Raw genomic sequence first — 16,736 nt, 5'->3', positions numbered from 1 at the left:
ACATTTTTTATCCTGTCAGCGTTCTGAATTTTTTAACAATGGTGATGTCAGTGAAGAATTATGATGCCTCTAGGAGGGAGGAGAGAAAGGACAAGTTGTAAAAGGGAGTTGAAAAGTAACATGGGAGATGTGCACTGATATTAAAAAGTGTCTCGTAATTGAACTTGGTGTTTCCAGTCACAGTTCATTCCAATACTTCAGTGATCCCAGATGCTTTGCCTTGTCAGACGTTTCTTTCTGAGGCATATAATCAAGGATTAGAGATGCAGGTCTACATTTCAATCTACTGCCCCACAAATACTATGAAAATCTAATGTCATAAAATGTGGAAAAATAATTAGGTACTTGTTCCTAAAAGGGTCCTTTTCTAAAGGAGAAGGGACGGGAAAGAGGAGGGGGAGAGAAGGTGACCCCAGGGATGCTGTGACAGTGGGCCGGGATCTGTATACACAGTCCTCTGGCATATTCAAAGGAACCACAGCATCTCCCAACTAGGCACCTGGCAGGCTATGCTCCATTGTGAGACAATGGAGGCTTTCTTAAATCCCTTTTCTTCAGAATTGCAGGTAGAGCCTCGCATACATGAGTCAGGAGATCCCATTCAGTAACTGACCCGCCTCTTTGGGGGTGCAAACTCCAGTTCCCAAGGCATTCACTGTCACTTTAAGAACCTTGAACCATTCAGCTGAGAAATGCCACGCTGAGCAAAAACAAAACATGGTGAGTGAAGAGCAACACTGGATTATGTTGCTTGTTTAGAAACTGCCTATGAAGACACTGTTGCTAAAAGGAAGCATGATCCAAATGCCCCAGCTAATCAGTACCATGGGGACAGTCAGAAACCTCTGAAACTGTTTCAAAGCTACACCGTCTTCGATGGGTAGACTCCAATATGTCCATTCAAATAAAAAGTCTCTATTTGAAATCCTACTTGCTTTTCAAGTACAAGCAGCAAAACACACAAAAACATGTTTAAACATGTAGATTTACATATTGAGGTATTAAGGTGTGACTAAAAAGGAATAATACTGATTTTTTAATTAGCTAATATATTTTTTAATTTTTTAATTTTTATTTTTTTACTTCATGACTTAATCTACACTCTCCCACGTAAGTGTGCACATACCCAGCAGGAGAAGGATGAACAGTCATCCCGGATTTGGAGCCCTTGACTAACTGTAGACATGGTTCCTCCCGGGTCCAACTTGGTGAACCCGGGAGTGTCTTGGGTTTACTTACAGGAGAGTAGGTGACTGGGATACAAGAGTGTCGCTCAACAGTCCCATCCCAGCAGAGGTGACAGCCGAAGGGAGCTAGCTGCCTCAGTGGTGCTTCGGGTCACCTCCCACCTCTTTTTTTTTTTTTTTTTTTTTTTTTTTTTTTGTTTTTGTTTTGTTTACTCATTTATTTTTTTTCGTTTTTGCATCCTGACCCAAGTTTCCTCTCCCTCCTCGCCTCCAAGTCCCTCCCCCACCCCATTCCTAACCCCATCCCACCCACTCCCCCCTCTTCAGTTTCTCTTTAGAAGAGGGCAGGTCTCCCATGGACACCAGCCAGTCATGGCAGGTCAAGTTCCAGTGAGACTAGGCACCTCCTCTTCTACTAAGGCTGGGCAAGGCAATCTGCTAGGAGGAAAGGGTCCCAAAAGCAGGCAACGGAGTCAGAGACAGCCCCTGCTTCCACTGTTAGGAGTCCCACAAGAGGACCAAGTTACACAACTGTAACATATATGCAGAGGCTTAGGTCAGTCCCATGCAGGCTCCCTGGTTGTCGGTTCAGTCTCTGGGAGCCCCTGGGAGCCTAGGTGAGCTGATTCCGTGAGTTTTCTTGTGGTGTCCTTGACCTCACTTGCTTCTGCAATCCGTCCTCCCCCTCTTCTGCAGGATTCCCTGATCTCCACCTAATGTTTGGCTGTGGGTCTCTGCATCTGTTTCCATCAGGTGCTGGGTGAAGCCTCTCTGACGATAGTTGGGCCAGGCACCAATCTATGAGTATAGCAGAATATCACTGGGAATCATCTAATTGACTTTCTTTCTTTCTTTCCTTCTTTCCTTCCTTCTTTTTTTTTTTTTTTTTTTTTTTTTTTTTTTTTTTTTTTTTTTTTTTTTTTCTTCCTTCTTTTTTTTCCTTCCTTTCCCAGTTGTGTTTGATTCTATCCTGTCTCTGGGCTGTCCCGTCTTTGGGACCTGACCCTCAGGGGTGAGCTCCCTCTCATGGCATGGGTCTCAAGCTGGACCAGTCATTGGTTGGCCATTCCCACAATTTCTGCACCCCCATTACCCCAGCACATCTTGTAGGCAGGGCGAATTGTAGGTGAAAGGGTTTGTGGCTGGGTTGGTGTCCCCGTCCGTCCACTGGAGGTCTTGCCCAGTTACAGGAGATGGCTGGTTCAGGTTCTACATCCCCATTTGCTGGGAGTCTTAGCTAGGGTCACCTTCATAGATTCCTGGGAGTTTCCATTCCACGAAGATTCTAGCTCGTCCCAGAGATGCCTCTAGAATCCAGTTGTTCCTCCCAGTACTCTCTCCCTCCATCCTCCCCTGACCGGATCCCTCCTGTTCCCATCCCCACCCCACCACTTCCAGAGCCCTCACAATATAGGTGGCAACCTGGAGGAAGCCACATCACCTCCTACCTTTTCTATACTCATCTTTTCTAAGAGCTCCAAGACCAGGTGCGGTCAGAAGGCAGGAGTGTTTGGTGGGTGGAATTCCAGGTGAACATCCTGTCACCCTGCCCTCTCTTTCTACCGATAGCCTGTTATCATTGTCATGGATGTAGCTGTTACTGCAACATTCTTACTTTTTATGTCATTATTTAGGGCTCAAACATTATGTCAGTCACCATAGCAGTGTCTGCTTCATGATGGCTGAGGGTCATGTTAGACCCAGATGGCCATTCTCCAATCATACATAGGGATGGGTGATGCCCCAGATACAGAATCTTTGCTCTGTGAGAGGGGAACCTTATGTGTATTTCTGTTCCCAATCATACCTCAGTGCCTATCATAATTTCTATTTTCAGCCCATCATAGCTGCCCACTTACACCTCACTAAATGAATCATATGAGCTTTCTGCTGACCCAAGAAGCTACCATCTACAACATGCAAAACAGAGTGATTACATAATCCTTCCTTCCACGATGCTGTTCTTTGGAGCATTTTGTGAAGTCAGTGGGTGAGTGTCCTAGCAGAGAGAGCCCTGCCAAGGATACTTGGGCTTATACATCTGCCAAATAACTGAATTACTCTGAGCAAGTCATCTAGCGTCCCTAGGCTTCCATCTAGGCAGCTATAAAATGAGAATAGTTACCACAAAGGATAATGCCAAGCTAGCAATGATGTTATTCAGCTCTTTCTTTGTGCCATGCTCTGGCAAGAGCTTTACATTAAGAATACTGTTTAATCGTTGCAGCAAGCCTGTGAGGCTAGCTGATTGTTTCACTGTTGCAAGTGCAGAAATGAAGACAAAGTTAAGTAACTCACTTAGATGCTCTGCTGATAAGTGGTAAAATAGGCGTAGGCTCCGGTGTGTGTCTAGAACCTCTCTGACCTGCTCCTGTAAACTATTATTAGAGGCCAGTGAGATACAGCAAGTGGCAGTGCCCTATATAATGGACAATTCAGAGAAACCGAGGCACACACAAGTACAACCGAGAGTACTCAGAAATAATAGCAGGGATGGTGACTAGAAGAAAATCAAGTTCAAAGGAACTAAATGGTAGCACCAAACGGTACAGCTGGGCGGTGTGTATCTTCCTTCCCAGGTAAGTACTGAGTCATGAAGTACTGTTTGGAGGACTTAACTTTTCAAGGGTACTTAGTGTGCAATTAGGTGGGAGGGGAAGAGGGAGCAGCTAATATAGTTCAAGGTAAATGATTTACAACTTGAGACAGAAAAACGCCTTTGTTTCCGGCATGCTGAAGTCAGGCCAGAGTTTCAGACAACCCACTCAAAAGCAGATGTACCTGTTTTGCTCTTTGGATATTAGGATACAGTCACTAAGACGTCTACTCTCTGAAATGGGCCAGTCCCCCTCTGGTGTTTTTTGTATGTGAGCTCCTTTTACCCTTGTTTTCCACAGAAGCAAACTCACTCAGGGCCGAGGGGCTCGTTTTCTGTCACGTTGCATCTTCTCTCACAAGCCTATTGAGGTATTTCTCCATTGAGAAACGAGTTTACAAAATGGACCAGCCACTCATCATAGACTGTTCTTCCTTCATTTAAAAAAAAAAAAATGGTAATAAAACAGGTGCTGAGCATCTGCAGGTCATGCCGCTCCTGCATGCCATGGGAGCACACCCAGGTGATTTCAAGCTATCAATCAAACTGTAATGATTTGGTGGCTCAAGCTGTTTCACCACAGTTGAGATGCCCCAGTGAGTCTGGGGTCTGCTCCATCGCCATGATTCTGTCAGCCTGACAGGTCTCTGCTCAGTTTGGCTCCTAACAAGGCATGTATTTGTCATATGATGTATTCAAAGTCCATAAGATACAATGTCCCCTCTGCCAGTTAACTCACAGGCCTGTGAGTCTTTACTGCTCCAGCTTAGAAGAACAGAGTGGGCTTGGGCATCTGGGGACACTTTTTTTTTTTTTTTCTGGGCAAGGCTGGGCAGGATGTCCTCCATCTCAAGATTTTTCTAGTTAGTCACGGGCATGAGCACCTTGACCTCGCCTAAGTCCCCAGGAGTGGTTGCATGTGGCCCCTCCTTGTCTCAGTCTGTTTCTTGTTGCTTTTTGAACTTTCTGATGGGAAAGTCAGAATGCCTCAACTTCAAAGGAGGGAAGTGTGAGGAATCCCAGAGACTGCTTCCCCTGGCTCTTCGTGCATTCTCTTAGAGCAGTGCACTTTTTGTGAGCGCTCAGCAGCTCTAGTCAATGCCTCCTCACTTTCTGCAGCACAGCAACATGAAAATACCTGCTCTTCTCAAGTATTAAATTAAAACCGCAACATTCATATTTCTTTTATTTTTATTTATATTCATTTTATGTATTTAACACACACACACACACACACACACACACACACACACACACACGCATGGGTGCAAGTGCCCCAGAGCCCAGATGAGAGCATCAGATCCCCTATTGTGAGAATTACAGGCAGTTCTGAGCTGCCCCCATGTAGGCGGCGGAACTAAACTCTGGTCCTCTGCAAGAGCCCCGAAGGATCTCACCTGCTAAGCCATCTTTCCAACCCCTCAACTACAGCATTATTACATAATGGTTTTGATATTATTAGCTTTGAAGCCGTTAAGAAAATACCACATACCATCCTGCTATACCTAGAGAACTGTATCCAGATAACTCTTAGAAACAATGTAACAGCCATATTGTAAAACTCACCTAACAAAACTAGGAGCAGCTGTGAATGCCTGTAGCTCCATCTACTCTGCAGGGTGAAGTAGCAAAGACTGCAAGTTTGAGGCCAGCTCAGACAACTTAATAAGACTCTGTTTCAAATTTAAAAAAAAAAAAAAAAAAAAGATTTCAAAGGACTGAAGTCATATCTGAGTGGTAGGGCACTTGCTTAACTGTAAACTGTAACCTGGGCTCAACCCTGATTATTACAATATCAGTCAGTCAATCGACTTCCATTAATGGAATTGTCTTAGACGCTCCGGTGGTCAGTCTCAGTTTTCCAATCTGTTTTTGGAAGGAGCCAAGTGCAGGCACAGGACTCCTCATTGCAGAGCTGTTTCTCAGAAGAAACTGAGCTCGGTGTCTCTTTTAAAGGACAAGTGTCCTCATCAGCCCAGGCTGCTATAACAGATACCACAGACGGAGGGCTTCTAAACAGAAGTTAGTTTCTCACAGCTTTTGAGGCTGGGGTGAGAAAGTCCAGGATCAAGACACTAGTGGCTCTGGGGCAAAACGGATCTCTTTAGGATCTTTAAAAAGGGGGGCGGGACATCAACAGCATCCATGTGGCTTAGCCTGTACAATCTAACCATTTCCTCCAAGCCCTACTTTCAAATATAACATTGAACATTCAGGTTTAGCGTATGAGTGGGGGCACACTTGGCACCAATCATAAGGGGAGGAAATAAGCACAGAGAAGGCCATAATTATAAGTGAGTTAGTTCCCAAGTGCAGGCAACCCGTTTTTATTTTAAAGTTCATTAAGTTGAAACGTCCCTGCCAATCCCTTACAGCTTCGTTGAGATGGGGATCATTTTAATTTCCAAAAACTCAAAGGGATCTTAAGTGTCCACAGTAGTCAAGAGAGTCAGAAGAGAGCCCAGAGTTCCAGCACATTCCACTGGGTCTTAAGAGTTCCACATTCCTTCTAAAGACCAGTTTCCACCCAGATGTCGTAGTCACAAACACTCAGTGGCATAGAGATCACACGTGAGATATAGAACACCACACCATAATAATAGTGCTAAAAATAGCACAGGCTGATAGTAAACGATGCACAGGTAGAGTATTGAGAGTGTTTTAATTCCAAATGCCATGGCAGAGTCAGAACACCAATATCGAAGGACATAAAAGAGCAGACTGAGTTCTGGTATGGACAGTGATTAGATATCGCTGGTGAAGTTGGTGCATTGGGATAACAGCAAAGAGAGAGACCAGGACTGACCATGAAGAATCCATGTGCCAATTTCAGTTGTGACAGTTTATTAGAAACTTAGAGTTACGCTTTTGGGCCATAATCTATGGAAATGGTGCTGTTTTTCTTACCCTTAAATTGGCGAGTGGCTCTTATTAACAATGTGGGTGTGACTTATTTTTACTTTAATATTGACTAGATTGTCTTAGCAGTAGGAGGTTAGAGAAATAACTCATTTCAACAAGAGTGTTTATCCAGGAGGATCTTTCTAGTTTCCAAGCTTGAAATTTTGCGTAAAATTTTGTAGTTTTTTCTTTAACACAAAAGAATTACTAATTATCAAATTACTTTTCATTATGTAGGTGTAGGTGAGTGTGTGGGTGTGCATGTTTGTGTTGGGGGGCTTGCATGTACTCATGTGTGTGGGTATACATGGAGGCCAAGTGTTGTTCACCCGGAGCTGTCCGCCTTGTTCATGGAGATAGTATCTCTCACTGGGACCTGGACTCACTGGTTAAGTCAGGCTGGCTAGCCAGCAAGCCCAGATATAAAGAACTTCACACTTGGCTCCTACATAGTTGCTGAGGATTGAACTCTGATCCGCTACTTGCATGGTAAGCACTTTACTGAATGAGCAATCTACCTAGTGCATGTTTCTTCTTTTTCAAATATGTTTTATTATCTTTGTTATAAAAGTATTATTCCTGTTTTTTAAGTTTTCCTTTGTATCATTGAAACAAGCAAAAGGATAAGGGTTCCTTGATACATCTTCACCTAGTGATTCCACAGTGCTCTTCCTGGAAAACTGGCCCAGCTCTGTCCATTGCCAACCCCAAGCCTGCATCACGGTGCAAGCCCTGTCTGTTCCCTGGGATGATGCTGGGATCGTCTTGCTGGTCTCCTCTTCTGTTCTGTCCATCCCCTTCAAACTTGTATTCAACACCCTCCAGAGTGAGGTCATTCGTTTAGCTATAAATAGGCTTATAGCATCTCCTGCTGAAGAGGCTGGACCACTTTCTCACTGAGCTTCAAATGTGATCCAGTTGCCTCCCCAGGGTTTTTAGAGACTGGGAGGATTTAACCTCTATGTACTCTTCCAACATCATCTTGGCCAGGCTCTTTTCAACATATTTACAGCAACATCTTTTTTTTGTTTGTTTGTTTTATTTTTTGAGACGGGTTTTCTCTGTGTAGCTTTGCACCTTTCCTGGAACTTGCTTTGTAGACCAGGCTGGCCTCGAACTCACAGAGATCTGCCTGCCTCTGCCTCCCAAGTGCTGGGATTAAAGGCATGCGCCACCACCGCCTGGCATAACATCTATTTTTTGATGGTTGCAAGAGCCCTGTCTTCTTGGATGGCTTTTCTCATCACAGAGTCTCTGCTGGGAACGCTGCTCTCCCAAGCCCAGGTTTCTCCCTAAATGCCTATCCAACTATGTTCTGTGACTCACAATAGTAACATACACCCTTTTCCAGTCTGATCACCATTGTGTAAGAATGTACCTGTTTAAGTAAATAATTAGCTTTTTAGTGCCATCTAAACCATCTGATTGGTCACCATTAGATACCCACAGAGTAGTCTCCAGCTTTGGCTCCACAGTATGGCTGGCTTGAAATGGCAGAATTTGTTCCTTCACGGTTTGGAAGCCATGAGTGAAAATCCAGTGGTTGGCCACCTTGAGCTCCTTCTGGAAGCCTCCACAATATGTTGTGTCCACCCTCCACCTATCTTCTGGAAGTCCTAGGGAGTTTGGGACATGCATGCGGATGCATCATCCTAGCTTTGGTCACCACGGTCACATGGGTGCCTTTATGTGTCTGTGTCTCTTCATGTGACTGTATTTTTATAAAGACACCAGTCACTTGGAACTAAGAGTCCGTGCTGCTCCTGGGTGACCTCAGCTTAATGGAGTTTCTGCACCAAACCTATTTCCAAATGAGATCGCATCCAGAGACACTGAGAATTAGGACTTCAATGTGTCTAGGGAAGGGAAGGACACAATTCAACTTATAGTACAAAAAAAAAATAAGTTAAATGATAAATAAAGTGATGAACCAGTAGTTCACATTCATACAGGTGGAATCAACTGGAGTTTGTTCAATATGAAAGGCAATGCGCTGCAGTTCAAGGCTAAGGTGAAAGTTTTAGAAATATATAGTTTTACTATGGTTGCAAATGAATAGAGATCCTATACTTATCAACTTAAAAGAAACTTGAATAAACTCAGACACAGCAGTCTGGGACCCCTTACCTTTGCTGCCACCTCATGGTTGGGGAATGTGTTTAATAGGACACAGTAGTAGATGGCTTCTACTTGTATTCTTCAGGGTCAGATGTAGGAGGAAATAGAAGACCGTATTCTGACAGGAAAAGGAAAGGCCTTCTATTATATGATGTGTGTTTTTTTTTTAAATGTGTTCATCAGGTCAGTATCAAATCATTATAACACTTGAATTATTTTATATATCAACGTCATAGAATATCCATGCTTTCCCATATGCTCTGACTTCTCTTTGTATAACTGCTTTGCAGTGGTGGTAGGTGAGCGATGTTAAAATGGTATTGTGTGCTCCCAAGTCCATTTCTCTTCACATTAGCTGCATGGACTTATACAATTATCTTCTCTGTGCGTCGGTTGCTTTATCTACAAATTAGGATGATAACAGTGCCTACCATAGGGCTTCTGCGGAGACTGACTGAGTTGGTTGTATAAAACACATAAAATTATGCTGTCGCAGTAGGGATTCTAAGCCTGAGCAACTATTTCTATTGCACACTTGCTTGTCATCAACTAAATACTATAAGATATGAAGATATTCGCAATTCCTATGTTTTATACAGTCTTGTGCAAGTTGAGTTTTAGGAACATACTATCCACTATTAAAACAGGCCACTTACCTACCATTTTCAGTTGTCCCTAAAGACCCCTTATCTACTGAAATGAGACCTGGACAAAGAGAGCAAGCAGCTGTGAGAATACTCATAACCCCTTCACTGTAGTTAGAACCATTTATTGTCATTGACCAAAGACAAATCATTAAAATCCCATAGCTAACAAAAGGTATGGCTGAGGCAGCTAGACAAATTACCATCGATCCACAGCAACTGATTGGCATCCATTTCTGGAAATAAACAGTCTGTGAGCAGAGGAACAAAATGTACTGTGCTTGAGTGAAGATGATTAACATGGCTTAATGTGCTCTGATAAAAAACAGTTTGGAAACCAGCAAGCCATGTCACAACAAGGAATATATTCTATATCCTGGAGAGATGGAGAGATAAGATGTGACCTACTTTGCCTATAATGGGGCCACCCCCCGGATTTGATTCGTTGACAAGGAGATGATCCAAAACCAATATATTTTCTGCCTAAGCAATAAGACAAATAATGTTGATCCCAGTGACGAATCTGCAGGGCTAGAGACTACAGTGTTCTTCTGAGATGTAGTAAGCGCAACAGTAACATCTGCTTTAAATGTGTTCCTACAAAAGCTGTGCACACTCTGGAACCCATCATCACCAGAGTTTTTATAATTAGGCCAGCATTTGTGAAAGTCCGTTTAAGCAATGACAAAATATTAATCAAGATCTCTGTTGAGGGGCTATGGGAATGGCTCAGTAGATTAAGTGCTTGCTGCAAAAGATCCCCAGCACATGTAAAAATAGAAAAATGCAAACATGGCAGCACACATCTGTAATCTCAATGTAAAGGAGGCACAGGCAGAGAGAGACAGGTCGATCCCAGTGACTCACTGGCCAGCCAATCTAGCCCAAACAATGAGTTCCAAGTTCAGAGTAGGACTCTTTCTCAAAATGAATGAATGAATAGATAGATAGATAGATAGATAGATAGATAGATAGATAGATAGACAGACAGACAGATAGATAGACAGATAGACAGATAGACAGACAGACAGACAGACAGACAGACAGACAGATAGATAGATAGATAGATAGATAGATAGATAGATAGATAGATAGATAGATAAAAATGGAGAGTGGCAAAAAAAGAAACATATGTCAACATCTGGCTACCATGCATCATGCAGAGGCAAGTGTTCTCATGGACACACACATGCATATACCACACACACATGGAAGAGAGAGAGGTCTATTGATCAGTAAACATGATGGTTGATGGCATATTCCAGAGTAAAATTAATTTCAGGAGAGTAAAATTGCTTTGTTTCCTTAAAATAATCAGCAAATTTAACTTAAATGAGCAATCCATTCTTTTTAATCCAAAATGTTTCTTAAATCTTTTGGGGGCATATTTTAGGCATCTTTAGTTTGTGCATTGTTTACTTATTTTAAAAGGCAAATAGAAACTAGTTTTTAGCAGAAGACAATACTTATGTGTATAAACTTTGAGGAAATATGCCTGGACTGTAAGATCTAAGATGATTTGGTATCTTATCTCTAGATCATGTTGCTACACATCAGAATATTCCATTCCTTATCAGTTATGTCTATAAAGCCATGTTTCGGCAATTTCTTTCATCAGTGGCATCATAATGCAGTCTATTTTAGTTTTGTTTCTGATTAAGATACCTCCCACTCCACACATGCCAGGGCCATTTAAAACTGTGGGACCACAGGATTTTAGACCTGAGAGGATCTTAGAGGTGTCTTTTTGTTAAAGCAATTCCTCTCTCTTGAAGGACTGGAACGTTTTATTTCAGTCAACGGTACTTACTGCCTCTCTACATTCCTTGTTCCCTCTTCAAAAATCTGATTAAAATTTAGGACCTCCTAATGCATGGAACGACATTAAATCACCACTAACTGCTCACCGTACATTATCCGTACTCTACAGAAACTGCCAGCATCAGTGTTCACAAAGTGTTTCCGAAGAGAAGTGTGAAAAGCGAAGGTGTGAGAGCAAGCCGGCCCTTCAGAGCCTCTCGCGCACACATTACCACACTAGCCCTGTGTGCAGAGACTGGATAAGCTGACGGAACTTCTCTTTGAGTGTTTAACTTTCTTATTAAAAATAATACTGAAGTATTTTTTAAAACCGATCGAGGTGCAGTGGGAGGTGGCGAACACTGCGCATGTGCACACATGACCCCACCTCCCCCACCCTCCCACCCCCCACCCCGCACTCGACCACCTAGCAGTTAAAGAGCTTATCTTGCTTAGAATCGGGGTCATATTGCAAAGTTTAATTCTAGAACAAATAATTTTTTTCTTTTCCTTATTTGCCTTGTGGTATTATAATTCATCATTTAGAGCTAATCTGAGCCGAGGACTGCCCAAAGCATTAAGCTAATTCCTTTCCTTGACATTAGTTCCAGCTAATTCACACAAGTGTCAAGGGACCCCCATGTCAGCGACTGAGCTAAATCGTATTTCCTAAGCTTCATTTGCAAATATCGAACCTTATGTTTCTCAGGTTCATAGACTAGAATATGTATATTTACAAAGGGATAAGCTCCTCACGGAATCTGGTGGACTATTTATTATTCGATATGTTGTGATCTCTCCAGTGTTAATGCTTTGATTCCTACACGTTAACACTAAACTTTTTCATTCATTTTAATTCATGGACCATCCCTGATCTTGGAGATAGCTCAGTGATACAGGACATGCTTAGCATATTCAAGACCCAGGATTCCCATCCTCAGCTCGGCCACACACCTAGAAAAAGGATCAGCCTATTTTATTTTTTAAATTACATTTTATTTATTTTAGGGGACAAGGACACACAAGTCCATGGGGACAGCTTTTAGGAGTTAGTTCTCTCCTTCCATGCTGTTGGTCCCCGGAACAGGTCCTCAGGCTTGACTGTAAGAGCCTTTACCCAGCGAAGGCATCTTGCTGGCACAGATCATCCTATTTCAGAAAAAAATGTATTCTTCCTATTTTTTTGGTAGCGTCTCAGTTCTCGATGATTTCTTTCAGAGGATTTCTATAAATAGATCCTTTAAGACAGAGTTTTGCTTTGAAATAATTATGTGAGCGTGCTAGTATTTAAAATGAAATCTCGGTTAAGGGTACTTACTGCTCTTGGGGAGGACCAGAACCCATACAGTGTGGCTCACATCTGTCTGTAACAGAAAGTCCAGGGGATCCAGTGCCTTTTCTGCCATCCTTGGATCTGAGCACTTGCACACATGTGTATACACACACACACACACACACACACACACACACACACTGCACATGCACACTCACTCACATGTGCACACACATGCATAATAAATGAATAACTTCCTCTTGTACGGCTAGTTTTCTGTCTGTCACCTTGTTATACACTTTAGTGAATCCAATCAAGCTCCAGCCACCAACATGCCAGCCTTTCAATAATATCCATCAGAAATTTTATCATCTCTAATACCATAATTGTGTATTTTAAAATGATTCGTGCTTAAATAAAACTTTGGGTGTATCACCATAAAGGAAATTTTTTCCAGGCTTCCCTATTAACTTTAAGATCTGAATAATATCAGCATTGAGACTCCCAACATTTTAAGACCAGTTTCTGTTTCGATCTTTAAAACGGGTCTGCAGCCTGCACAGTCGCTGGCAGTTGCCACCGCACTTTAGAGAAGAGAAGGCGGGCAGGTTGTCAGGGTAGTGCCAGGCTCTGTGCTCTAACACCCACAACGTCTTTGGCTCACTGAGTGCATGCTGAGTCACGGTAGGAAGTGAGGCGTGACTGGCTGTGTGGTGAGGATGGCCTCCAGTGCAGACTCATGGGTTTTATAGCTAACTCTAGAAGATGGATTGTTCATTTCCCTGCTGTGCATAACAAACTGCACCCCAACCAAGTACTGCTCTCGGTTCTCAGGGTTGCCTAGGGCTCAGCTGCAGTCTGGCTGGTTTCGTTTGAGGTCCTTCCTGCAGCGTCAGTCTAGGGCAGGTGGAGCTGGAGTGGGCACAGCTACTTCCTGTGGAAGCCTGAGCTCAGCTGGGATATCGGGGCAGCCGACCCTCTCTTTCCTTCAAATCACCCCTCAGAGTTGTCCTTCTCCATCACCCTGGCTCCCATTTTGTATGCCACTCAGAAGGCTAAAAGCACAAAAAGTGGATGCTTCAAGGATGCTTATGCCTTAATTCCAGAGTCACATTTGCTAGACGCTTTTGGGCGACCTAAATCAGCCCCCACTCAGGTTGAGTGTGAGAAGAAATGCAGAGTCTGGGGCATTAGGGCCATCTTAAAGGTCAGCACTTACTTTAGGGATTAAGTTTTCCTTCCTTTCATTAAAAAGCCAATTCTTTTCCACTCCTTTTCCAGTTCCTTGTGTCTCTGGCGGTTTGCCTAAACCTACAAATATCAGCTTCTTATCTGTCAACATGAAGAATGTCCTGCATTGGAAGCCACCCCAGGGTCTACGTGGAGTTGAAGTCACGTACATGGTGCAGTATTTCATGTAAGTTGCTTCTTTTCCTTGCAAGTCTTTTCTAAGCACAAGTCTCAGACTCCTGCTGATTGTGTAAAGGCAAACTTTCTATGGCATTAAGTTCTTTGAAAAGGAAAAGTTCAGACATTTCCTGTTTCTTTGATGTTATAATAAATTATAAAGTGGTTTTTTTTTGTTTTTTTGTTTTTTTGAGCCAGAAGCATTCAACATTCAGGCAAGAGCATGAGGGCATGCTTACAAAAACTGAGAAAGGGGACCTGCAAGATGGTTCAGCAGGTTGAGGTGTTTGTCACCAAGCCTGAGGACCTGAATTCCATTCTTGGTACCCACATGCTGGAAGCGAGAACTGACTCCAGCCAGTGTCCTCTTCCGCCCACATGTGCACAGTGTGGTATGTGCGTGGGCATGTGTGCACACACCAGTGCACATGCAGATACACACAGGGTCAGTAACAAATGAGTAGAGAAAAGACGTCGGTTAGAGAGGTAGACTCTGCATAGGCAAACAAAGCGATCCACCAACTCTGAGACCTCTAAGCTTAAGGGAATGATCGTTCTTAGCTCAAACAGGGCAGAATTCTATGTGATGGCCTGTTCCTACTAAACAGAGCAGCACATGGACCCTTTTCACTTGTCCTTCAAGACCCTTCACCGGCAAGAGAGAATGCAAAATAGACAAGACAGTGTTCATCTCCAGAGACTAAGGAAAGGGACATAACCCAGACCACCAACTGTGAAGCAAGCAAACCAAATCCTGTAGAACCCAGAGTGAAACCACCACAGACGCCAAAAGCAAACCAGCTCTTCTTTCTTTCATTTTTAAGAACTGCTTTTTATTTAAGGTTTCTTTTCCTTTATGTGTATGTGTTTCACATGTGTACGTGTCTGTGTGAGGGTATGCCAAATGTGTGTAGGTGCCCATGAAGGCCACAGGAGGGTCCAGATCACCTGGAGCTGGAGTTATAGGCGGTTGTGTGCCCTTGGTGTGGGTGCTGGAAACCTCTGGAAGAATAGCAAGTGCTCCTAACCACTGAGCCATCTCTACCCGTTGAGCTTCATGGGTGAGGATGATTCCTCAGTAATAGGTGCTCAAGTGCACATCTAACACTCTAAGAAGGGGTAATTTAATGTCTTCACCACCAGTCTGATGAGACAGCCCCAAGGAGCCACAGCTTGGTGCCACAGAATGTCATAGGAAGGGGACCGGCAGTGACACACTCATCATGGAGGCCCAGTCACAGGGCGGTGACAAATCTAGAGTAAGAGAGAGGCGCGGGAAGAAAGAAGCGGCAGCCCAAGCAGACCGTGACCTTACAGGAGTGCCATGAGCCACATCAGCCCCCAGGAGTCCACAAGCTAAAGGCAAGCAGGCGCTCCAGCGGAGGGAATAATATAGATTTGATACAAGAGAATTTGACAGAAGCAGAAGTTTGAAATTCTGCACGGAGAAAGCTCATTATCTGACTCCCACTCCTACCCCTCAGACTTTTAAATATTATTTTAATTCTTTCTCACAGTTCGAGAACTGTGGTCTCGTGGGCTTGGCTAGATGGTTCTTTTGCTGGCTTCGCTCGGGATCTTTCACGCAGCTTTTAGTCTAGGACAGGTGAGGCTTGTTTAATTAGTCAACAGGTAGCCACATTCGAAGCCCTGGTAAGAAATGGGATAGCACCTACCCGTAATTATTGAGAGTGAAAGAGGCAAGTGAATTCAAATAAAAAAAGTTCCTCCAAGACCTTTCCCATGGGAGTAAGAGAAGAATTCATAGAATAATGGTCTATGTTGTTCTATTAAAGTAGATAGACAACCCAATCTTTTCTGTATGTTTGCTTGTTCTTGTTTTTGAGATGGGGCCTCATGTAGCCCAGGCTAGCCTCTGACTTTCAATACAGCTGAGGGTGACTTTGAACTCCTAATTCTTCTGTCTAGCTCCCAAGAGCCAGGATTACAAGCATGTACTGAAAAACAGGGTTGAATATAGAATTCTTCTAGACTGAATGGTGACAGGAAGTGTGACTGTAGAACCTCCTTGTTTTCTTAGCATCCATGAGGAATTGGTTCTGGACCTTCCACAGATGCATCAGACCTTTCTATTAGATGACATGTCATTTGCCTATAATCTGTACATACCTGCCTATACTCTTCAAGCTACCCTAGGTTATTATAATGCATGCTACCAGTATAAATGCTATCAAAGTACTGCCATACTACAGATGTTCAGTAAAGAAGCAATTCTTTCTCCAATGTTTTTAATCCACAGCAGATTTAATACACAAAAGTGGAACCCATGGATACAATGCCTGTGTATCATCATTTAATAACTAACTTTTCCAGTAGTCTTCAAAACCATTTTCTTCATTTAGAAAGTCATAAGGAAATAATATTTCTCATGGTAACAGAACATTTGGATTTCAGCAATTCTTTTCAGGTTACCTCATTTCTTTTGATTAAGATTCAAATAAAGTGAAAGTCACTGCTTTATTAGAAATATGTGCTTCAGGTATGACCTGATTTCTGTCTATGTAGCTGTCTAATCATCCTTCCTTCTATAAGTAGGATAAAGTGCCCAGCATCATTCACATCAAATGTTTCTTGTTAATGAGTTGTAAGGGTAATTTATTTCTCCCTTGGTTATACTTCTTGAATTTTAAAAGCATGCACCACATTTGCAAAAGAGAATGACCATCTTTGTCCTTGGAAAATGAATTCGGACCACGAAAGCTGGGCAAAAACTTCAGGGAATACTCCAGGTTGCCTTTTTCTAGCACCCCATTCTCATTTCCAAGGATAGTCTCGGGAGCGGGTGTTTA

At 43.0% G+C, this 16,736-nt stretch overlaps 1 protein-coding gene across 3 annotated transcripts in view; it reads left to right on the top strand.

Moving 5' to 3' along the window:
* Positions 1-16,736, top strand: part of Il20ra (interleukin 20 receptor subunit alpha) — a 38,954-nt gene that overhangs the window by 9,028 nt on the left and 13,190 nt on the right. For 2 of the 3 annotated variants that reach the window (XM_037200365.1, XM_028861694.2), the window contains exon 3: positions 13,801-13,936. In XM_037200365.1, coding sequence (XP_037056260.1) covers positions 13,801-13,936 — 136 coding nt within the window. Of the gene's footprint in view, positions 1-13,800; positions 13,937-16,736 lie in introns of those variants that run through there. The other variant, XM_028861702.2, reaches the window with a different exon arrangement.

This window comes from Peromyscus leucopus, chromosome 8a, assembly GCF_004664715.2.
Source record: "Peromyscus leucopus breed LL Stock chromosome 8a, UCI_PerLeu_2.1, whole genome shotgun sequence".
NCBI lineage: Eukaryota > Metazoa > Chordata > Mammalia > Rodentia > Cricetidae > Peromyscus > Peromyscus leucopus.
This window is presented reverse-complemented; position numbering and strand designations above follow the sequence as displayed.